Consider the following 24139-nt stretch of genomic DNA (forward strand, 5'->3'; position numbering starts at 1 on the left):
ATAAATCGAAGGGAATCTCAGGTTTTATAGGGTCGGATATCAATGTTATTATTTCTGTGTGTGTAGGACAAAGTTGAATGGCACCAACAAGAAACATTTATGTGGTAATAAAATGTAGATGGTTTTATTTAAATAAGATAAATGTGGTACATATACTGGTAGCAAAGTGGTATTCATAATACTAAGTTAAAGATAGTTGTAATGTTTAAGGTAAATGTGAACAATTGAGGTTTACCCCATTTTTGACCTTTTTGATTTTATAACTCTTGATTAAAGCTGACACAACTTGTCCATAACTGGTGTAACACCAGTTTCAGTATGCCAATCTTAAGCCATTTTTTAAGTAATCCAAAAGTTATCACCAATATTACTAGGTATCTAAGAATATTAATAATAAGTCAGAAATTCACATCAGAAACTCTCAGTATAAAGTGCTGTTATATGCAAAATAAAAGTAATAGGTACACACATTTATATTCCTAATGAGCACTCCCTTTATTTCAGCTCCAATCCAAGCACCTGTACAAGGTCATCCTCTACGTCCCGAAAATTCGTTCAGTGAAGGCCAACCATCCTCCATGATTTATGGAGTTGCTCACTTTAGTGAACAATCAGATATTGCTGATGGTAGGCAGTTAGACTCTTTAGTTCATAGCAATAGACTTCCTCGTAACCATAGCAACCGTGTTGAATCTGGAATACACTCTCCTGACAATCATCAGGCTGTTAGTGGTGGGAACTCTTCAGTGAGGTCTAGTGGAGGTACGAATACTCCTTCCCACCTCCGAATGGATGAGCTGAAGAGTTATCCATTGGAGGGTGAATCAAATAGTGGTGATATGAATGGTGATAGTTTGTTACCTGAATCTTCCCTTGAAGTAAATTATAATGTGGTGACAGACAGTGGATTAGGGGATGATGTAGCAGGTAGAAACAATGAACAATCCAATAGCTTGGACAGGAATGTGCCAAATGTTCTGGAAAGGCAAGAACCAGAGGGTATGTCCTTTACTGGGGAAAGTGACCATACCAGAAGAAATTCTGTGGATGATTCAGATATGAATCAGACTAGGGTAAAAGAGGTTTACTCAGATTGATGGAAGGACATATTCTGGGAGTAGATGAGATAGGTTTTATTATTATGTCTCCCCCTCTCGGGGGAGACATATTGTTTTTGCCCTGTCCGTCAGTCCGGTAGTCCGGTAGTCCGTCAGTCCGTCAGTCCGTCAGTCCGTCCGTACGTCACACTTCGTTTCCGATCGATAACTGGAAAACCGCATGACCTAGGATCACCAAACTTGGTAGGGAGGTTGGTCATGAGGTGTAGAAGATCCCTATTGTTTTTGGGGTCACTAGGTCAAAGGTCAAGGTCGCGGCGACCCCCAATGTAAAAAACATTTCCGCTCAATATCTTGACAATGGTTTGACCTAGGTTCACCAAACTTGGTAGGGAGGTTGGTCATGAGGTGTAGAAGATCCCTATAGTTTTTGGGGTCACTAGGTCAAAGGTCAAGGTCGCGGCGACCCCCAATGTAAAAAACATTTCCGCTCAATATCTTGAGAATGGTTTGACCTAGGTTCACCAAACTTGGTAGGGAGGTTGGTCGTGAGGTGTAGAGGATCCCTATTGTTTTTGGGGTCACTAGGTCAAAGGTCAAGGTCGCGGCGACCCCCAATGTAAAAAACATTTCCGCTCAATATCTTGAGAATGGTTTGACCTAGGTTCACCAAACTTGGTAGGGAGGTTGGTCGTGAGGTGTAGAGGATCCCTATTGTTTTTGGGGTCACTAGGTCAAAGGTCAAGGTCGCGGCGACCCCCAATGTAAAAAACATTTCCGCTCAATATCTTGAGAATGGTTTGACCTAGGTTCACCAAACTTGGTAGGGAGGTTGGTCGTGAGGTGTAGAGGATCCCTATTGTTTTTGGGGTCACTAGGTCAAAGGTCAAGGTCGCGGCGACCCCCAATATAAAAAACATTTCTGCTCAAAATCTTGAGAACGGTTTGACCTAGGTTCACCAAACTTGGTAGGGAGGTTGGTCATGAGGTGTAGAAGATCCCTATTGTTTTTGGGGTCACTAGGTCAAAGGTCAAGGTCGCGGCGACCCCAATGTAAAAAACATTTCCGCTCAATATCTTGAGAATGGTTTGACCTAGGTTCACCAAACTTGGTAGGGAGGTTGATCATGAGGTTTAGAAAACTCCTATATTTTGGGGGGTCACAAGGTCAAAGGTCAACGTCGCTGTGACCTCTAATGTAAAAAAATATTTCCGTGCAATATCAGGAGAATGCTTTGATCTAGGTTCACCAAACTTTGAAGTGAGGTTGGTCATGATGTCTAGTTGATTTTGCAATCAGTTGGTCAAAGGTCAAGGTCACTGACCTTGAGGTGAAGAACCGGTTTCTGCTCAATAACTCAAGAACGTTTACACCCAGGAACTTCATACTTGGTATGCCAGTTAGTCATGACTAGTTGATGGCCCCTATTGATTTTGGGATCCATCATTGATTATTTCTCACCTACGACCACACAATGGGGGAGACATGCGCTTTTTCACAAAGCAATCTCTAGTTATTGATTGTTATTATTGAGTGACACTTTGAGGAAATAATATCATTTCACATCCTGTGGTTTAAAGCTACACAGATGGAACGTTTTGACAACTTCATTATTTTTTGTATTGAAACGAGCCAATTTTTGCGAAAATCCATGGAAATCAGTTATACAAGACTGCTGACCAAAAATTAGATCGCAGATTTTAATATTTAAGTTCAAAAATTGATGTTTTATGCATTTTTCTTAAACCGTTAGTAATGGTTTAAGCCATAAAACATTATTTTTCTAACGTGAGTTTATCGCAAAACAATTTGCTTCTTCTTGGATGTTAGCTTGTTTCATTGTAAAATTTGAATACATAGAATGCTGGGAAGAAAAATTTATGATGTCATTTCGTGTATGAAGTCATGTTATTATGGCAAATACATGTATATGGCCCAATTTTCTGAATATATATATTTTTTTCTATGGATTATAAGCATGGAATGAGATAGAAAGTTTGTTTCAGTGTAAGATTGCAATAGTTTTCACCTCATAGATACCAAACATAAATATTTCACTTTTGACATAAATACATAAAGATTTCACCTTTGACATAAATATTTCACCTTTCACCTTTGACATAAATATTTCACTTTTGACATGAATACATAAAGATTTCACCTTTGACATAAATATTTCACCTTTCACCTTTGACATGATATTTCACCTTTGACATAAATACCTTTGGCTACGCTGCTCATTGAAATAATTTTTGGTGCTCACTATGTCAAAAATATTGCTTTCTTAAATAGAAACGAAAAGTTATCCTCTATATGTGAAAACATATAGATTTTTAAGCATTATGCTATTGTTAAAGATGAAGTTGAATTGTTAGGTACCAATTGTTTAGTGTTAAGTTTAAGACCAACCATATTTCCATAATTATGCTTATGCGCCTTTTAGTAGGGCAAAAAGTACAGTATTCTTGTAATTGTTATGCCTAATTGTTAAAATTTGTAACATTTGAAATACAAAATATTTTTACAATATTCTGAAGTTTTTTTATGGATTTATGGACTGTTTTTAGAAAGATATTTTTCATGGATTTATTTCATATAACATATATTTGTTGTTTTGCTAAATCTTCTTCCATACGGAACCATATTTATTTTTTCTCCCTTTTGTATAGGTTTTTGTTAAATGCATTTACACCTATGTACAATGGATTCAGTTGATTTTTTACCATAAAACGATGCAATTGTCATAATGCCTACATAACTTTTATGTAATATTTTTTTTATTGTCAGTTTTCGTGTCAACCTGCATGGCAGACACAGGAATTGCTTTGTCCATCGTTGTAATTCTTTGTCCATATTAAGTGTCATATGCTTTGATTTTAAATGGAATTTTCGCTTGTCTGTTTTTCGGAAAAAAGGGGTTTGAGGTATTATGTCATTAGCTTCGTGTCATTGTCATCAGTTGCGTGCAAATACTTTCAAGATATTCAAATGAAACTTGGTAAGAAAATTCCCAGAGACGATACATACATATACAGCAAGGCCCATTACTCTGGCTTCAATAAATGTTCAGTGATACCATTTTTTGAATGCAAAAAACAGCAAGAATGGATGAGTGTTTGCCTTAAAAAGTCCTTTCTCATGTACAATTTCATTTTTAGCTCTACTGGCCAAAGGCCAGAAGAGCTTATGCGATGGTAATGTGTATGTAGTATGTGCGTCTGTAAACAACCTTTAGTTTTGATTGTATATCGATGAAACTTGTACAGTATCTACATATCCATTAGAGATTGGTTCCTTTCGAAAACCAGCCAGATCCGCCCATGCATGCCTAGATTATGGGCCTTGATAGTATGGAGAGTGCAATATGTTCGCTTTCTAGATGAAAGAAAGATTTTTTACATTTTATTCAGAATTTGATTTATTTCTTAAATTGTCAATTTAGTGTTTCTTCTAGGCCTTTTACACAAGACATCGCAAAGTGCTGTCCTTAAGACTCCCTGAAATGTGGCTTGCTGCCCAATCTAAAATTCCCAATTAGAATCAAAAAAAGTCTATGAAGTTATGAAGTTTTAAGGGTATATAAGGTTTAAGCTAGAGGGTCAACTGAGGGTGCTGCACCCTGTCCCTTTGGAAAAAACCCTTTTGCCCTTATGAAGACCAGAACGTGCACCCTCCTGCCCTAAATGAATTAAATGCTTTAATAAAACAATGAAATATTTCTTTTGTTTTGATTAAAACTTGAAATATGATTATGAATTCAAACAAACTTAACCTTTTTAGTACTTGAAACCTAATATTACGTCAAATAAGCACAATTTCTAAAATTTTCTATGAAATTCATATTGCTTTAATTATTCGCTGCCGGATATAATGTGCCCTTTTGTCCCGCAACACAGCAACCTTGCCTTTTTTAAAACCTGACTAAATCCCTAGTGTAGGTCACCCCCCCCCCCCAAAAAAAAAAATAAATAAATAAATAAAATGAATAAAAAATAACTGAGTCCTATGCATTACTAACAGATGTCAGGTTAAACTTTGTATTTATTTAGATGACATGTCAGATATATCAGATGTGTGAGGGTACTTTTACCAATTTTAAGGAAAACTAAACTGTGACGCCTAAAAGTAATGCCCTTTTTAAACAGAGGTACCTTGCCAGACCTGGAAGAAACACTACAGTTTAAGAATGATCAAATTTGAAATTTTAAAAAGTATTTTGATTGTCTAAATGTATACATATATGTTTAATAATGTTGATAAAACAGTATGAACCAGAATGTTTTAATAATTGTATATATATATATACATCTCTGATATAAATGTGATATTATTTTACAAACTTTAAGTCTGAAAATATCATAAATATGCAGAACTTTATGATATATGTCGTGTGTCAATGTCATTAAATCTTGATTATAATATGCAATGACATCATTTTGAAAGTGCTGGAATTTGCCTCATGTACAAAGTCATTTAAGTGTTACTCTGTAAGCTGTCTTTTTTAGTTCTTTATGTTTTTAACAGGTTTCATGTCTTCTATGTACTGCTTAATGTAATACGATTATTTCATATCGGTCTGGTTAAATATGATAATAAATCGACTGGCTGAGGCGATAATCGAACAAAGGGCATGGCCCATCATTCATATCATTTCATGAGGTCAATCAATCATCTTGCTGCTTGAAAATAGGCTGGCTGAAAACTGAAATCATAAAAATTGTGTAGTATTATTGAGTAATATTGGTTCCACAATTCTGATAGGAATTAACTATGCTGCTTGATCTGTGATAAATTCAGGTATTGACTCTTTGGCACAGCTTATGAGTGAATGAACTCAAATGATTTTTTAATTGCGGTGAATTTTGTCAAATCAGATAAAACAAATTGGGTTGGCAAGTATTTGCTTGTAACTAAATTAAAAACTGTGAATATGATCGAATTAAATGCTTTGATTTCTGAATGCACGTTAAAGATTGCATGAATTGTGTTCTCTTCATTAGGGTTAGTTGATGGTTGTACAATAATAAGTATATTTTATGTGTTTCCAGTACTGATTGGAAAATCCTACCGAAAGCATGCATGGAAGCTGGAAACGAGGCTTATAAATTTTGAATGTTTGAAACCCAACGTTATTAACTGCCGTAATGATGAACAATGATTTAACATCACCGTACATGTTAAAAAGTTTCAAAGAAAATTGTGGAACCAATATTAATCAATTATATCATTTGTTGTCATTTGATTATACATGTATCGAGTCGTTTATGTTTCTGATGTTGTTTTAACAATATGCAACAGAATTTTAGGTATATCATGTTCTCATGATAATGCTTGAATAGTTTTCATTCATTTTCATTTTAAGCTGTGCTAAAGAATTGTAATAAATATTATTAAACATATTGCCGTCTTTTTCTTTTAAGCGCCCTGTATTGTAATTAAGTGGCTCAAGACAACAGTTATGGGCCTGTCATTGACCAAGATGTGGATGTTAAGTGCTTGTGTTCAAGTATCAATATTCTATTAAAATTGAATAAACAGGAAGAAAAAAAATGTTCTTTTCGCAGAGAACTTGACTGAATTTGACACTCTATTGCAGAAATTGATAGGTTCCAGTGTATATATTGGACAAAGTGGAAGTCTGGAGAAAAAAAAATTAGTAGCCGATTATTTCCTTGGTGTTATATATACGGTTATGTATTTGTACTCGATTTTGACAGGGGGGTCAAAGGTCAACGTGGTGTTTTCTTGTGATAATAATTTTTGTCTTGCATTGTTTTAGAGCTGCCAGTTCCTTGTTTATCAATTTGGACTTGTATTTACAAGTTAAAAGCCAGGTTAGTGCCTATATTAAACACAACAGAAATAACTGGTCTCACACCAAGTGCCCTGTTGTCAACACTCAGGGAACACTTACTAGCCCCCACATTTTCTAGCCTATCTTCATGCATGTTGGTAAGAATGTGTCTAATCAAGTTAGGTTTTGGGTCAAGTCTGGTCAACAGTTGAAGTTGAAAACCTAATGTCAATACTAAAATGGCCTTTCAAATCGTCCATAACGCATTTGTAATTTGATGATTGTTTAAAAATAGGTCAAATGATATACATTATTTCGGAGTAATCAATTACCTCTATTATGTATCACTGTCCAATCAGTCAATTCTGCAATCGGTTTTGCCTTACTGGTTCTAAAACCATGTTTTATATGTTTAATTTTCAACTAACAATATAATGCAGGTGAAATAACACTGATTTCTTATGTTTCACATATCTTGATGGACATACATGCCATATTTTCTGGAGACCATTCAGGGGGTTTTGTTCAAAAGTCTGAAAATTCAGGGGGATTTTGGTAGTATTCAGGGGGAATTTTTAGCAGATCTAATTCAGCAAATTTTCAAAGTATTTTAAGACGAAAGTACGAAAAAAACAAATTGCCATAATTTTGAAAGGCTCCTGAGGGGATTATGTCCAGAATTTAAGAGGATTTGGGTCACATACCAGGGGATTTTCATCATTGCCATGTAGCATTACGGGCATGACACACGTGCCGATTCACCTTGTTTACCCCTTTTTCCAGCACTTCATCTATATTTTTATGAGACACAGCCATATTGCATAATAAAAGCACTCACTTGCAAAATAGTCCTTTCATCCGAATTGTCTACTTTCAGTTTCTCTTCTGGAAGTTCTGTTATTTTCCGAAATTTGCAATGAAGGTCAATGTCATGTATGTAAAATATTGGTGAGGCATAACAAAGAACAGCATTGTCTATTAGTTATTTTAATCCTTTTCTTTACTGAATAATTAACTGTCACCTTTAAATTATTAATCCTTTTGATGACAATGTCGCATGTTTTGAAGAACGCTTTAATTTGTTACATCCTCTTTGATTGGATAAAAATTATAGTTTTAACCAATAAAAATCTACCTTTTATCTGACCAGTCTAATTGACATTTCTTACGCGAATTCTGACAGTTTCAATCAAAACAATGTATGCCCTGCTGATTTATTAAGTGTCACCCAATAGGTGTTGTAAAACACACCATCAGTTGATAATCCAATTAAGCTTCAGGACAGGAAGGGCATTATAACTGTAAACAGGCATATATAAACCCTGTGATAAATTTGCGTAATTTTAAACACACTTTTAAAACACACTTTTTTTTAATTCCGGGGGATGAATCCAATCCGGGGGATTTTCATCCCCTGCCGGGAGACCGGGGGATGGGTCGAAATTCCGGGGGATTTTCCCCCCATCCGGGGGATATGGCATGTATGTGATACAGCTTCTTAGTGAATATTTTCAACTATTAAAAGTGAATTTTTTAGATTTTTTAATAACAAGTAATTCAAATACTCGTTTTTTATTCATTAGCCATCATTTTTTTTTTACTTTTCTTGCTTATTTCAATACTTTTGGTGTAAAAACATGATTTATTTAATATTTTTGTTTAAAATTAAACTTTGAAAAATAGTTTTTTACGAAGTTAAAAAAAAAATCACTAAGGCAATTCATGAATATGAACCCTTTTTGGGATAACCATTCTTTTATTAACTGAATGTGTTACCTTCCTTTTAACAGTAACAAAAAATCTATCATATATTAATTGTATGTATGTTGTCAATTTCTAAATGGTGTCATTTTCCACGGATGGGAGATGTGGGGGTAAAAAAAGTACGGACACAAGTTGCTGTAAATAAAATACAGTATCATAACAACACAAACTTTTTAGAGAAGTTTTATCAGTAAGACATTAATAACATACATTCATATGTGAAATAGTTGTCAATAAATGACTTATATACATTATGGTCCAGCCATTTGATAAATAAAACTTAATATCACAAGATTTTCTTAACTCTTCATCGGCAAGAAATTTTAGTTACCACAAAATGTGCTCAACAACTGAAACTTAAAACTCAAAAATATAAAATTTGTAAAATGAAATATATTTAATTTTTATTTTCTCCAAAACAAAATTGAAAATTCTCGTAATTTAACAATGAAAATTGTTATGTTCATTTATTTTTTACAGACTTTGTGCTTCTCAAGGAAAATATTACTTAAATTTTGTGACAAAAAAAAAGAAGCAAGCAAAAGCCATGCATTTTTTCAGGTACACTCACAAAGTCATATATATTATATATATTTCTATCACGTAATATTTCTTGGCAGGAAAACATTGAGGAGCAAAATTGAAACCATTATTATTGAGGGGTCGGCACAATACAAATGTTACTCCATCTTTTTTCATGTCCATCTTTCGTTGAGCTCTCGTTTTTATGTGAAAATAAGTACACAGATCTAGTAAAATACTACCTGACTTGTTTAATAAATGCAGTTACTTAAAAGAAGGTATAAATAAATTCAGAATTGTTCTTTAATCTGGAATAAAGATATTAAGGGGAACAGTTTGTTTTGGTCGACTGTCATTAATTTCAGAAAAATCATAAAATTCAGCTTTGTTTTAGTCAGTCTCAGTCAGCTGTTTCCCAGATTATATTTATTCCAGATTTATAAACAGTTATGTTTTTATTTCATACTTTGTTAATACAAGGATAAGCTTACTAAATTGTAAAAAATTAATCCTATATTAAAGACTAATTAACTCATCCAAAACATTAGTGAATTGAGAATCCAAAACATTAGTGAATTGAGAATGAACTAAACAGATGTGATTTTCGAACTAAACAGATGTGATTTTCGAACTCAAAAGAAGTTATTTTACAACTAAAAAGAAGTGATTATAAATGTGTAGAATATTATATTTCAACATAACCAACCAGTAGTTATGGAGTCGAAGACATGAGTTTCAAACAAGATGTAATAAAATTTGGAATTAATATACTCTCCAATTTTGATACATGGTATTTTATTTTAGTTTTAAATTTTACTTACTTGTAATCAATAATAGAAACTGTCAGAATTATAATATTAATGTTAATAGTTAAAAAGAAGATTCCTGATATGGATGAATCACTATAGTAACCAAACATTTCTCATCAATCCCAAATAATTTAAACATTTTTTTTATCAAACAATGATCAAAGTTAAAAACAATCACAGTGTAATATATTCATTTGTAAATGCATGCAAAATGCAAGTACTGTAAAAGGTCAATCTTATCACAGACAAAAATATAATACATTCATAAAAGAAAAAAACATCAGAGCAAACACTAGTCTGTTTTTTTTCCCATTCAGAAGTGGGGCATCAATCAACAATTATGAAAGTCATAACTGTCTCTGGCAAAGTGTGTACCAAGTTTCATATCAAAAGCTTAAACGCACGTCTGTTTTTTTCATTCTGGAATGCAGCACTAATCAACAATTATTAAAGTCATAACTGTCCCTTGCAACATGTGTACAAAGTTTCATATGAATAGCTTAAACACATGTCAGATTTTTTACCAGTCAGAAATGGGGCATATATTAACAATTACTCAAGTCATAACTGTCTCTAGCAACATGTGTACCAAGTTTCATATCAATAGCTTAAACATGTTTTGAGTTTTGGCCATGATAATCATTTTGCAGAATGACTCAAAGACTATGACAATACTAGGCCTCTTTTCTTAAAAAAAAACCCAGACTATTAACAAGGCTACTAAAATAATATAAATGCATTGTAGAAAAACAAGAATAACTCAAAATAGCATATAAATCAGACATGTAAAATTACAATTAACAAATCTTTATAAGTTTCTTCGTCATAACTATTTATAATATAAAGTACAAGGTAGAATGCTTTGACTTCTCTAATTAATTAATTCTTTCTTGTCTGACAACTCTGTACAAATACTTTTAAATATTTCTATTCTGTCAAAAAATGTTCCTTCAATTTCACTTTCTTTAAACACAGCTTAGTTCTTTAGTCTTCCTCATTATCACATTGTTCAGAATAATTTTGATATTTGATTATGTCCCTTTGTTTGCATAGTAATCTCCCTTCTGGAATCTTAATTATCTCCCCTGTCTAAGCTCTCCTGCTACTCTGACTGGAGGAAGAAGACCTGCAAAACAATACACATATGGTTTCTTAGTAGGTTTAAACAGAAATGCACTTTATTAGACATTTAACATTATAACAAAAGTAACCATTGTATTTTAAGTACGGTAACTTTCTTGAACCAGTTCACTGCTGCACTCAAAGTAAGTGGAGCCAAATGGGTGGTCCTAATATTTTGGTCTACAATTAGTTCCTCAATGTTGGAAGGGACAGGAATGGTGGGGAACATCGATGATGCCATACGCTGATGCCTGGGATACGAATGCCTATACTTTATTTCTCAATCAAGGAGAGGAAATAGAGGGTAAAGTATTTCAATATTTATATACTAAGATTCAGAAATGCTAACCTAAGTGAAACGCAGATCTCTATATACCTGTATATGCTCGAGTAAAGCCTAAGTTGTTTCATGGTGAAGAGAACAAGGTGGATGGGGAACATTGATGGCCCTATATGCTTCTTATATGACATTTAGAATCGCTAACGTAAGTGAAACCTTGGAATCTATATGCTCTGTTGTGGCCCTTCCTTAGTTGTTTCATGGTGAAGAGGACAAGGCGGATGGGGAACATTGATGGCCCTATATGCTTACATTCAGAAACGATAACCTAAGTGAAACCCAGGATCTATATGCAAGGTTGTGGCCGGTACTAAGTTGTTCCAGGGTAAAAAGGGCAGGGAGGGTGGAGATCTTTGATGACCCTGTCTACTTCCATTCCGAAATGCTAACTTAAGTTCGGAATCTGTATTCTTTGTTGTGCCCCAGTATTAGTTTCCCCATGATGGAGGGGACTGGGAGGTTGGGAGACTTCAATGATGCCATATGATACATTCAGAAACATTTACCTGAGTGAAGCCCGGGATCCGAATGCACTGTTCTGGCCCATACTGAGTTTCTCCATGGTGGAGAGAACTGGGAGGGTGGGGAAGATGTCCTCGTTAGAGTTGATCACTTGCATTCCTGCAGGAGAAGAAGTAGATTGAGGTTTGATGATGAGAAACAATAATCATGAGGTCATACAAGCTTTTATGCAAAAACTTTCTTTAAAAAACAATGACAAGGAAAATCAGCATTTGACACATGCATGTATCGAACAAGAAATGTTGGTTTTGAAGAGCCACTTTTAAAAACTGATATCTCTTAAATGGGAGCTCTATTGGAGACATTGAAGGAGGCGGCGGTAAAATAGATATTTAAGTACTTCTTGAATAAGTGGCGAAACAAAGTTTGCATTATAAAAAATATACAAGGGGAGATAAGTCTGCAATAAGGCACCCCAGAGTAATAATTCTTGAATGGTGTACAACTTCTCATCACACATATATGTGTCAAGTTTCATTCAATTCTTTCAGCTGTTTTTGATTAGTGTCTGGACAAAGTTTGCATTATAAAACAACTGAACAAGGGGATATAATTCCTTAGATAATGTACCCCATAATTATAAATCTTGCAAGGTGCACGCCTTCTTATTGCTTTCTATCTATGTATCAAGTTTCAATTAATTGCGTCGAGTTCCGCTCTGAATAAACTTTGGTTGAAGAAAAGGAATAATAAGAATAATAAAAAAGAATGAGAAGAATAATAATAACAATAACATTTTTAAAATGGGGATGGGTTCAAGGTAAACATTTGATGACCAGTCAATTAAACAATTCCTGTAACAAAGCAAACCACCTACCCTGGTCAGCCATGTCCCAGACATCTCTGTCCGCACTGTTCTCCATACAGAATGCCAGAACTTTGTCCAGTTTCCTCACGCGAGCCTGGTCCCTGGAAAAACAGACTCCGATTAAATCTATTCAAGATGCAATTCTGTCTGTGCTATTATAGGTGCAGAAAGTCAAAACTGATGGTTTAGTTTCTAGTTCCATAAAAAATATTACAGCCAGATTAGACAAAAAGAAAAGATCAATTATCAGTTCTAGATATTTAATAAATTTCAAATGTCAAAATATGTGTATGTTATTATATATGCCAAAGACACCAAGGCTATGAAAATAAATTGAATTCTTAAAAAAGTAAACAGTTATTAATTTATTGATTATAAGCAAAATTTACAACAACAAAAACAACAACAAAAATTACAACAACAACAACTAAATGTTAGTGTCACATACTTGAGTTGTTTAGAGTCCATCATACAGAAGATCACCTTGACAACGACCTTCTGGAGGATGGGGTCGCGAGTCTGGGCAAAGGTCATCAGGTAGTCTTTCAGGTGAACCATGTCCAACATCCACTGGCGAGACTGGAACAAAGGGAAGGAATATTTAATGGAGATCAAGTTAAAAAGGAAGGTAATCATGCTGAAAGGGAAGTAACACTTTATAATTAATAATTATCAGAATACAAAGGAGTGGGGATGATCAATTTGTATATGGGTCTCTTAAATTAAGGCAACGGTCATGCTGTAGTTTTTGAGATGCACCCTATTCATAATTCAATGACAAGACTGGAACAAAGGGAAATAACACTTAATGGTTATCAAGATATAAAGGGAAGTAATGATGTAGAATGTAGCTGCAGTTATTAGACAATCCTTGATGAAATCTCAGGCAAGACTTAAAATAAATAGCTTTTCAAAGAAATCTTTATGCATAGGGGAGTAAATCCATTTTTTTACAGGACATATTTCATGTAGATTTTCAAATGGACCATTCTTGACAAAAAAACTTATAACGACCAAATCTGGTTGTTATTGATTATAGTGAGTGGTACTCTTTTTTCCTCCCAAAACAATTTGTCTATCATAAATTTACATGCACTGGTATGGGAAAAAATGGAACCCCACTACCGTCTACAAGTATTCAACAATGTAACAGTTTAATATAAACCATACCTGGTTGTTCTCAGCAAAATAGAGGAGTATTTTTCCGGCCAGCAGGTTGAGTTTCTTGTCCATCATGCGAACAGGAATGTCAAGAAGAATCTCAAGTAGTTCCTCCTAAAGAGATATCAGGTGTTACATATTGTAGCTGATTTTAATAAAATTGGAAAAAAGAAAAGAAAAGAAAAACATAAAAAATTGCTTCTCCTGTACATTGTATGTGTCAGAGAACAAAAAATATTTTTCAAAATTGTTTTATGTCCGTTAAGGGAATGGCAATGTTCAAAATAGCTCCCAGAGAGCTTTTGCATCAGTATCCATGTGCATGAAATTTATGACAGACTGCAGAATGTTACTTTCGCCATTAACTAACTAAAATTATAAGCAGAATCAGTGATAAGTATGAATATGTTAGCAATATATGTTATGCTAAAAATGGCAATGCAAGAAAATGCTCCTTAGTTACTAATATTCTAAAGCCATTAATAAAACAGCCAACCTGTGCACAGACAACATCAGAGCTCTCTATAGCCAGCAGTTCCAGAGTCAGGAGGGCAAATCTCAGAGTTTCTGGGTCGTTACTCTTACATAGGTGGACCAATGCCTGGGCTGAAATAGAACATTATACACTGAATGCACAGCCTCATGTGTACTGTCATAAGATTGCATTGGAGATAATTGTTTGTTTCAGTGTAAGATCACAATATATTTCAGTGAGTGAATACGAGAAACTTTATTTCACATGAGGCGTAGTTGCTTCACCTGCAACACACAATTTATTCTACAGACCTAATACTATGCATGGCAAATTCTTAAAGCTATACATTGCTGGTGTTATTCATTGTCATCTTTAAATAAACTGATCATATCTTATTGTATAAAAGGCAAATACAAATTTATCCTACCCGGAATGTTCCTTGTGGTGAGTTGTACACGTATCTCACTGTTGAATACTAGCTCCAGGAAGATACTGGAAACAAGACGCTGAGTTTCCATGGACCCGTTACGGGCGGCGTGGGCAAGGTCAGATAGTCTAAAATAAATACATATACAATTGTTATGATATTTACATTTAAATTCAATTCATACAAAGTAAGCTGTTTTTATTTTAACATATCCCTTCACACAAATCATCCATCCTTGCAGATACAGGAAACTTTAAGGGCCATTATTTATGGAATACATGTAGATCTTATGAACTAACTTATCGTAAAATTGTTGTTTTTTTCCAATCAATATTTCTGTAGAGTAATCATATCTATTTCCAAGGGATGGTTGTATTTGTCAGTTCAAAACTTATTAAATTTTGCAAGCAAAACTGTTTAATATGATTTTTAACACTGACATAACATTAAGCTGAAATTCTTGAACTTACAATATTATGGCTGCCTTAAGTCTAACTTTTGGTTTTTAACCAAAGTTTGTGTATTCCAAATACCTTGAAATATTGTACTGATAATTTAGGTAGCCTCCTGCATAACCCTGGTACTGGGGGAATGAAGCAGTGCCAATGGACCAGGGGCAATATTCAATATTAATGTGATCCTTATCTTTAGATGTGCTTCAAGTTCAAATGATTTCATACACTTTATTGGCCAGTTAATTTTAAAGTCCAATCAAAACAATCACATTCTATCCATAAGTTTAATTCATATCTAAGTACTTTATTGAATATGGCCCTTGGCACATTCATATTGCGGACATAAAATCTTACCCGTGGTCTTCAACCATGGCGTGCCGATTCTCGTCGCTCTGACAGATCGTGTAGAGAGCTCTGGAAGCCTCCTGCATGACCCTCGGGCCCGGGGAGTGAAGAAGTGCAGTCAGGTTCCTTACCCCACCCACTTCTACATAATTGTCCTGGAGCAGAAACAAAGTATTGATTAGAATGAATTTCATAACAACATCGAAGGGTATATATGACTTTGTATAAATGCTATTATTAAAGAATCATTCAAAGTGGTCTGAATTAGATTTACACTTCTATGAATGCACATAGCACATGTTTTCTTTATGAAACAACTTACACACCATAACAAAAATATGTTCATGTGACAAGAAACCTGTTCTATCCTACTACCCTAGCCTGTCTGTCCCCTTACCTTCAAAGACTAAATAGTATTTAGCTACCTGTATGGACTGAATGGTAATAAGCTCAGACAGGGCCTCCACTGCATATTCCTGGGTTGGTTCATCTGTGCAAAGTGACATTGCTATCAGCACATCCAGTCTGAGTAACGGAAAAAAATTACATCATTTAATATGATATTTCCACTTCTCTGAAAATTTCAATTTTGAATTTAAACAGCTTGGTAATTCATATTAGTAAAAAACTGCAGTGTAGTACTTTTTCATAATTTTGAATGATTTGCAACAACGAAATTAAAGAGCATTTTCAAATGGATGCAAATATTATTTCATTCTCTCAAAAAGCGTTTATTGATGTTGCAAAACGACACACATAGATAAAGGATAAATGAAACTGCTTCAAAATTTCTCCATAAATTATCACTCACCCTCCCTCAGCCACTATCCTGAACTTATTGTCATCACTGGAGGCGGCCATTGTTGCGAGCTCGTAGGCGGCTGTCCTTCTGTCCTTGACCTTGGAGCCGCGTGCGAGTTTCATTACATCCTCGATATCGCGCTCCTGAACCAGGTATCGTTCAATCACATCGCCAATCTAGAAGCAAATGGATAACTTATTATAATGTTTTAAAAATATAAATGTGTAAATATATACATGGTGAATTAACACCATTTCTTAGCTTTGTACCATCTTCTCCTCATGGTCAAGTACAAAGGTATGACACTTGCATTCACACCCTTGAGTGGCGGATCCGTGGTCTAGTGGTAACACACTTGACTATCAATCCAGGGGTCATAGGTTCGATCCCCCTTCGCATCACTAAAAAATACTTATCGTCTTCCGGGAGGGACGTTAAATGGGGTTCCCGTGTGACAGTGCTATACACTGGTGCACGTTAAAGAACCAGGGTAGCTCTAACCAGGGTTACATTCTGTCTGTGCACTATGCTCCAAAAAATTTAAAATGACTAACAATCTTAAACGGAGCACTCGCCGAATGGGCAAGGCCCGAGTGCGAGTATAAATAAGCTTACACACCCTCACACCCTTGAACTTGACCATGAATAGAAGATGTTCAAGTTAAAGCATGTGAATGCAACGTTCACACCCTTGTAAAGGGCATGCGCATAACTCAATATTTTTATCCTGTTTAAGAGTGTTTTTTTTGTGTTCCTCTACACATTAATTCCCATATTGGAATGGTAATAATAAGAATGGATGTAACTGTTCCATAACGTTCTTGTAAGTTACAACTCTATACACTTATACCAAACATTATTTATTGAATGTTGTCCTTGACAACAATTGAAGCAAAACAGTTTCATCACCGGCAACCCTTGTGATTGAAAGTATACATAAGCGCCTGCACTTAAACAGTTTGTTGGTGCCGTAACTATTAATTTAACCAGAGGGATGTAATTGCTCAAAATATGTGAAACATCATTACAAACATGTCTACTGTTGTTTATGTGAATATCTTTAAATTAATGGATTTTGTGTTCAGCAGGGTTATTGTGATATTGAACACCCAGGATCCATACCCATATTCCTTAACGTCTTAAGTCTGAGCTAGAGACTAAAAGCTGCAAATCATATTGTAATTGTAAAATTGCTATAAAAAGAGCAATAGTGGTATAAATTGGTAAATCTGTTGAAAATAATGTGATTGACATATCTTTTTTCAGAATATAATTGTTTTATAGATATTTTGTGACATTTAAGGATTCACTTTTCTGAGTTTCAAACTCTGAGACTTATGACATATAAATATCAGCCAGGAAAACTGAGTCAGGCATATATATTTTGTAAATTTAAAAGCATGCTGCAGTTGTCGCACACATGGATAATTATAGCCTTGGGTAAGATGATTATCAATAGAGTCCCGGCTTCCGTTGGTATCTGTGACATTGGGTCATTGTGACATTGATGATAATAATGCAAAAGTACAGTTTTGAACTCAATTTCAAGGAATCGCCAAAACAAGCATAATTTGAAGTTTATGGGCCTCCTTTAGTTTTTAATCGCAAATGGCAATTTGGGCCAACGGTGAACCTAGACATGAATATAAAATACTAGCAAATCTGTATTTGAAGTTATAGATATAATATATATATGTTACAACAAGTCTTTACCTCAATCCTGAAGTTGTAGAGCAGTAAGCCTATGGTGATATTGGTCACCAGCAGTACTAGACCATGGATGGAGAAGATAAACGCTGTGTACACATTTTGGCGGGAACAACCATTCTCAAACGTCCAGTCAGGGCAGCCGTCACTCTGAACAACGGAGGAAGTTGTGTCATATATTTTGCATCTAATTGAAGTGATACTGGTATTTAAAATCAATACATACACATGTCTTACAAAAATAAATTTTGAGTGATTAACCTTTAACTACTTCATACTAAATTTATGGATAACATTAATAACTGATAACAATATTGTAACTTAGGTTGTATTTAATAGCTGAAAATGCACAAATATATGACTCTTGGGTCCTAAAAGCTTTATAGAGATCAACCATCGTACAATAAGGTAGAAATACCATGTTTTCTGAACTTTTCTTTCAAATTGAAGACTGATTGTTTTCCATATTTATTCATCCTTTTCAGTAAATTAAAACAATTGTATTCATTAATGTGTTAAAGTAAGTGCATCTTTAATACTTCAAAAAAGTTTGGGACAAATGCACCCATTAAGTTTACATTCACATAAAATTTTCAGAATATTTAAGATCAAATTAAAGTAAATTAAGTAAAGCAAGACACCTTCTTTTCCCCATAATAATCAAACCATGCCAAAATAGTGTAAGTTAGCCTTACCACAATTTCCTGCCAGGTGGAGACTGCGAGGAAAATCGCCACAGCCATCACTGCTAATCCCATAAATCCAGTAATCACACAAAACCACAGGCGTCTGGGGGAGATAAATTAAATTAATAAATGCATGATCTTTTCAATGAAATAATGTAGACGCCAAAATTCCAAACAGGAAGACATAACAAATATCTAGAAGGCAAATTACAAACAAGTTTTGATCAAACTCAGGGCAGACTGTCAGGCACGAAACTGCCTGAACACAATTACACAGTTGCATAATGAAATTTTGACAGGTCAAAGTTTTTGTCATACAAAAACCCCGAATTTGAAATAAAAACCGAAGGAGGGTAGGGGGTGAAGGGGTTAATATGCTGTTCGTCAATGAACTAATTTCAATCTGCATAATTCCAAATTGGCCCTAGCTAGGTGCTTGACGGTCAACAAGTATAAATGTGTTTTGATGTGACCTATTACTAAAATCATAGCTGTTATTTAGAAATGAAGCAAGTAGCCTACCAGCCAGGAAACAAGCATAATAGTTAAACAGTAAAAAACAAGTAAATGTGTAACCAGTTTGCTTATGCCCTTAAGTGGGTGTAGTCAGGCATCAGGTATCAGAAGAGAAGCAGGAAGCCGGCTGGCCAGAAACACAGTACTTAGCTAGACAGTTTGCACTCCACTTATGCTAATTTTTATGGAATGTGTTGCCAATGTACGCCTCAAAGCGGGCGTAACCGGGAATCAGATACCAGTAAGCAGTCCAACCTGATTGCTTAGTTTGAACATAAACCAGTCATATTTAACAGTAACCAGTCAGCCTATGTCCTTACCTATGGAATGTGTTCCCGATATATCCCCCGATGCGTGTGTATCCGGGAATCAGATACCAGAAGGGAAGCAGGTAACCGGCCAACCAGAAAACTGAGTACCAGTATGAGGTGAGCACATAGAGAAACAAGGTCAACGAGTGCATGTACAGCAACGCCTGAAAGGGACACAATTAAAGAATATTTCACAGACCAATATTTCACATGTGATTCTAATTGACTCCTCAATGTAATGCATGCAACAAATTTCAATTCAGAATATAAAATTTGCAAGTTAAAAAGAGCATTCAAAAGATAACAAAACAATGGTTATTAAAACATTACTCTTCATTGCCCTTCTAAATATGTATCTAATCAATATGTTTTTGTTTGAAAGGGTTAAGTAAAGCAATGTGAGAGGATATATACTTAGTTTAAAAGTTTCAAATTATTATCATTTAAGGCCAACATTAAAATTGTTAATTTAGTCTACAACTACCATTACTTACACAGGTCTACAGTACTTGCACTAGTCCTCTTCTAAAATAGACAAGCTTAACATTATTAATGAGGTTAGCCACTCACATGTAGATCCTGCACAATCCTCTCCCTGCGGTTCAAATGTTTAACCTCGTAGTACAGCGCAGACTTCACTGACGGTATTTTCTCCCGTTCAGGATCAAAGTTCATGGTCAGGCTGCTGGACATGGATCTCAGGTCAGATATGTCCTGTAAGTCCCAAAAGAAAGATATATACTATGCTTTCGAGTGTTATATCGAAATTTACTATTGACGTACAATTGATTTCTCACTGATTTAAAACAGTAAAATATGTTCTTATTATGGTGACTGTTTTGAAACTTTGGCCTGTGTTGTTGTTGAGATCAAACATCAGCACACATACAGACAAAATATCAATGACATCATTCATAAAATGTGTCGATGTCAACAAGAATTTAGCACACTTTTTGTGTTCTTTCAATGGTTTTTTATTGTTATTTACGTACTTAAATACCCAATGTCATATTGTAACATTTAAATACACCCATCTCATCACAAGCCATGGGCAATTCATCCAACACACCTAAATTTAAAATATTAACAGTACATTTTTTCTTGCAAAGTTTTATACTGCCTGTGGAAATAAGACCCATATTTGAGATAATTAAAATCTTGGTAAAATCATTTTACCTCTTTACAATCATAGACAATGTTTATATAAAGTCTAGATGATACTAGTCAACCTATCAAATAGTTATCATTGAGCCAAACATTTTTTTTTATCATGTCCTTATTTCATTTTGCATGAGAAAATTAACCAATTTCGGAGGAAATATAATAATAAGGAATGGAAAATGGAAGCTTTTTTAAAATGGTAAACAGCTTGTTAAGTTGTAAACATCAGCAAATTTCAGGAGAAATAGTCCCTGTGCCAAAAATATTTTAAACATAAAATTTTATTAAAATAGAAACAAATATGTTCTTAATGTTTAATCCACATACATCTTTATGGTCATCTGAAAGTGGGACCATCTTGATGACAGCGTTTGCCTCAATGTTGTACTCGTCCAGGCTGAAGGCATCTCGCATGTACTGTCCATTGTATCTGTAAAAACATGCGATAGTTAAAAAACACCATGTACAAACCACAGTCTGTTACTTATAATCGAATGAGTCAAGCCCAGTATCCCACAAAATTACAATGACCATATAGAAACAAAAAAAGCATTAACCCTTTTTTCTGACAATAAACCTTGTACCTTACTGAAGGGTGTTTTTGTGTATGAATTCATTATCATAATTATCTGAACCATAACCTAAGAAGTACAATGCAATAAGTAGCATGCAGATAACAACAACGATATTTCCTTATATATAACCATGCTACAACACAATAAGATTGACAATATGGTACAAACAGTTACTGCTCCTAATTCCCATGAATCATAACTCATGCTTTTTGTTTTATCATTTCAATAACTTGGTTCATAGTTACTTGATCTTCTTAAGATCTATCATCAGATCTATTCCCATGAATATGCTGTTAATATTTTTGTAAATGATGTCAATTAAGAAAGTTTCTTATCATTTTGGGAACCTAAAAGAAGATTGTGGAAATCTAACTGTGCGGCTTAGTGACCACAAACTAAATTCCATACATTCAAGCAAGAACAGAACTCTTTGTTACCATTGTGATATATTGTAAGAAATGATTGTGTTTTGTTTAGTTTATATGAATTTATCTTAGCTTAAATATGATATGAATTAATCTCAAGTCCATGTCCTGAATGGAAACCAGTACTGTCCTGAGGGGCCATGAGAAAGCACCTCTGGTGTGGATTGGACCACAACCTCTTGAAGGTGGATTCCATCACAACTAGACACCTTTCACCTATAATTTACTACTGCAGTCAATCAATATGCAATATTATGTCACCTGAGCCTAAACTGATACTGTTCACGCCCGATCTCATAAAGGATGTGGAGCATTTGAGCCCGAACCCTCGCTACCTTGTCTCCTGGCTGTACCACCGTCACAAAAGACTTGTACTGAAATTCAATGTAATCAACTCTTAACTTCAATGCACTATTATGTTTAACTCATTTGACAGTCAGAAATATCCAATCAAGTTCCATTTCTTGAAATACATATTTGATATGAAAAAGTTAATTACAGGCTGAGGGCCAAATTATAAGTAATCAAGTATATTAACTTGAAAATCCTAAAATTGGTCCAAACAAAATTTGGTTATCATAAAAAGTATATTTCTCTCAATTTCCTCTCCGATGTCATAAATAATGGACCAATATTACACAATTAGCCCCGAGATGACATATCTCGAGGGGCCATAAACTAAGATCATGCATTCAAGTACACTAGTCCAATCAAGTATTTAAAAGGACTAAGATTGACATAACTTATTCTTAAAAGGAAAAGTGCATTTCAAAATGTGTATTAAGAACTTCCCTATTTTCCTAGGTCTAAATTAATCAGATAATTTGAAATACATGTATGTTTAATTTCGACAGAAAGATATTTACCATATATAATGTAAATATCACATGGCCATTAAAAAAAATATCAAATGAAATAAGGCATATTTTTCAGAGGAGCTGAAAAGATATATAATAAATAAATGAGCTTCCCCGGTTTACATAGTTTTTTTCTTATGTGGATTTTGTATAAGGCTAATTTTATTGACATATACTGGTATGGCAAAATGTTATTATCACCACCATATTGAAATTTTTACGGGTTGAAGATATAAGTACAACATGTGCGGTATACACAAATAATCACCAGCATACAAGAAGTATGAATAGCTGGATTCTTTTCTCAAATCGGATATTGACAGGAATCTTATAATAATAGAGTTTGTAAGGCTCTTTTTCATTGGCTATTGGAAATGCCATGATTTGCCGATATCAAGAGAATTATAATATAGAAAATGGCGAAAATATTTGCAGTTTGCACTCAGAATCGGGGCAATAAAGTATTAAACCACAGTGTTGTACGTATAGCATTATCGCTTTTGTGTACGAGTATTAATGCACAGAGCAGTTCAAAAAGAAATATGCAAACTGTAAGACTATAATTTATGTAGTTATATTAAATAACAAATATGAACTTTTAAGATGTAACCCTGAATTAGTGAATAGCATTTTTGTAAACAAAAACATACATGTAGTACTATTGATATATTTCATATGCCACGCAATACACATATATAGTTGCAGTATATAATAACACAATCATATTACCGGGAAAGCCTTGCTTTCGACGTAAATAATCATGTTGGCTTTAAAACTTCACAATTAATTTCCAATTAGTCTCTTCTTTGGTTTCAATGGACGCTTATTACGCCATTTCCGGTTGTTAAGCATTATTTATTTCACGAATTCCATTTGACGATCGAAACGGTTACAATCCACCAGATTATGAACTCATACACAGAGGCCTAATTTCTTCAATTTAGTCAAAGAAATTATTTAGGTGTAATTTCAAGTCAATTTTCTGTCTAACCCACACGACTATTTGGACTGTTTTCCCGGTGTCGTCCCAGATTGTTTTAATTGCATTTATTTGCCGTTTCAACTGAGTTTGCGACGTCATCAGCGAACATTAGCGTAAGTATGCCATATGTTTGATACAAAGATACCCGAGTTGCAATAGTCCCTTAAATGTGTACAGCCATTTTTGTCTTTATGTCGTCTGCAAAAATATTCTCCATACAGCTATCGGTTTCAGAAAGGTAGTTTATGTACAATAAAAATAGAACAGCTCCAAAGACACTTCTTTGAGGGACACTCTACTAGACCATAATGGAGCTCTCAGTTGGCTGTTATCTCTGACGTGCTTTAAAGACTTCCACTATTTCGAAGTTCTCATATCAGTTTCTAGTATACTACGCATACAATATTTTTATAGAGTTGATACTGATTTGTCTATAGTTTTCAGGATGGTCAGTTTTTGCAACTTTAAATATGGATGATACATTGGCATACATGTATTTCCATTCCGTTGGCAA

General features: G+C 34.5%; 2 protein-coding genes across 2 annotated transcripts in view; one reads left to right on the top strand and one right to left on the bottom strand.

The window, feature by feature from the left end:
• LOC128246708 (dentin sialophosphoprotein-like) overlaps nucleotides 1-6458 on the top strand; it is a 44053-nt gene extending 37595 nt beyond the window's left edge. The window contains exon 12 of the mRNA XM_052965062.1: nucleotides 505-6458. Within this exon, the coding sequence (XP_052821022.1) occupies nucleotides 505-1097 (593 nt within the window). The 3' untranslated portion in view covers nucleotides 1098-6458. The remainder of the gene's footprint in view (nucleotides 1-504) is intronic.
• A 2289-nt stretch (nucleotides 6459-8747) lies between these two features.
• On the bottom strand, nucleotides 8748-23489 carry LOC128245606 (uncharacterized). Its single transcript, XM_052963812.1, has 17 exons — nucleotides 23373-23489; nucleotides 22048-22160; nucleotides 21114-21216; nucleotides 20196-20339; nucleotides 19635-19789; nucleotides 18808-18901; nucleotides 18119-18262; nucleotides 16415-16581; nucleotides 16029-16128; nucleotides 15613-15758; nucleotides 14804-14931; nucleotides 14398-14507; nucleotides 13911-14015; nucleotides 13189-13319; nucleotides 12750-12841; nucleotides 11917-12031; nucleotides 8748-11074 (listed from the first exon to the last, which is right to left on the bottom strand). The coding sequence occupies exons 1-17, from the start codon at nucleotides 23403-23405 to the stop codon at nucleotides 11038-11040; spliced, it is 1917 nt and encodes a 638-aa protein (XP_052819772.1). The 5' UTR covers nucleotides 23406-23489; the 3' UTR covers nucleotides 8748-11037.
• Between the last annotated feature and the right edge of the window lie 650 nt (nucleotides 23490-24139).

This window comes from Mya arenaria, chromosome 9 (genome assembly GCF_026914265.1).
Source record: "Mya arenaria isolate MELC-2E11 chromosome 9, ASM2691426v1".
Lineage (NCBI taxonomy): Eukaryota > Metazoa > Mollusca > Bivalvia > Myida > Myidae > Mya > Mya arenaria.

Bases quoted from the DNA above. Each gene is read 5' to 3' on its own strand.
- LOC128245606 (XM_052963812.1), bottom strand. From the start codon at position 23,405: ATGATTATTTACGTCGAAAGCAAGGCTTTCCCG. The intron at 18,902-19,634 runs GTAAGGACATAG...TATCTCCCCCAG, and splicing joins ATCGGGAACACATTCCATAG to ACGCCTGTGGTTTTGTGTGA. The intron at 11,075-11,916 runs GTAAATGTTTCT...ATTGTTTTGCAG, and splicing joins GGATCCCGGGCTTCACTCAG to GTCTTCTTCCTCCAGTCAGA.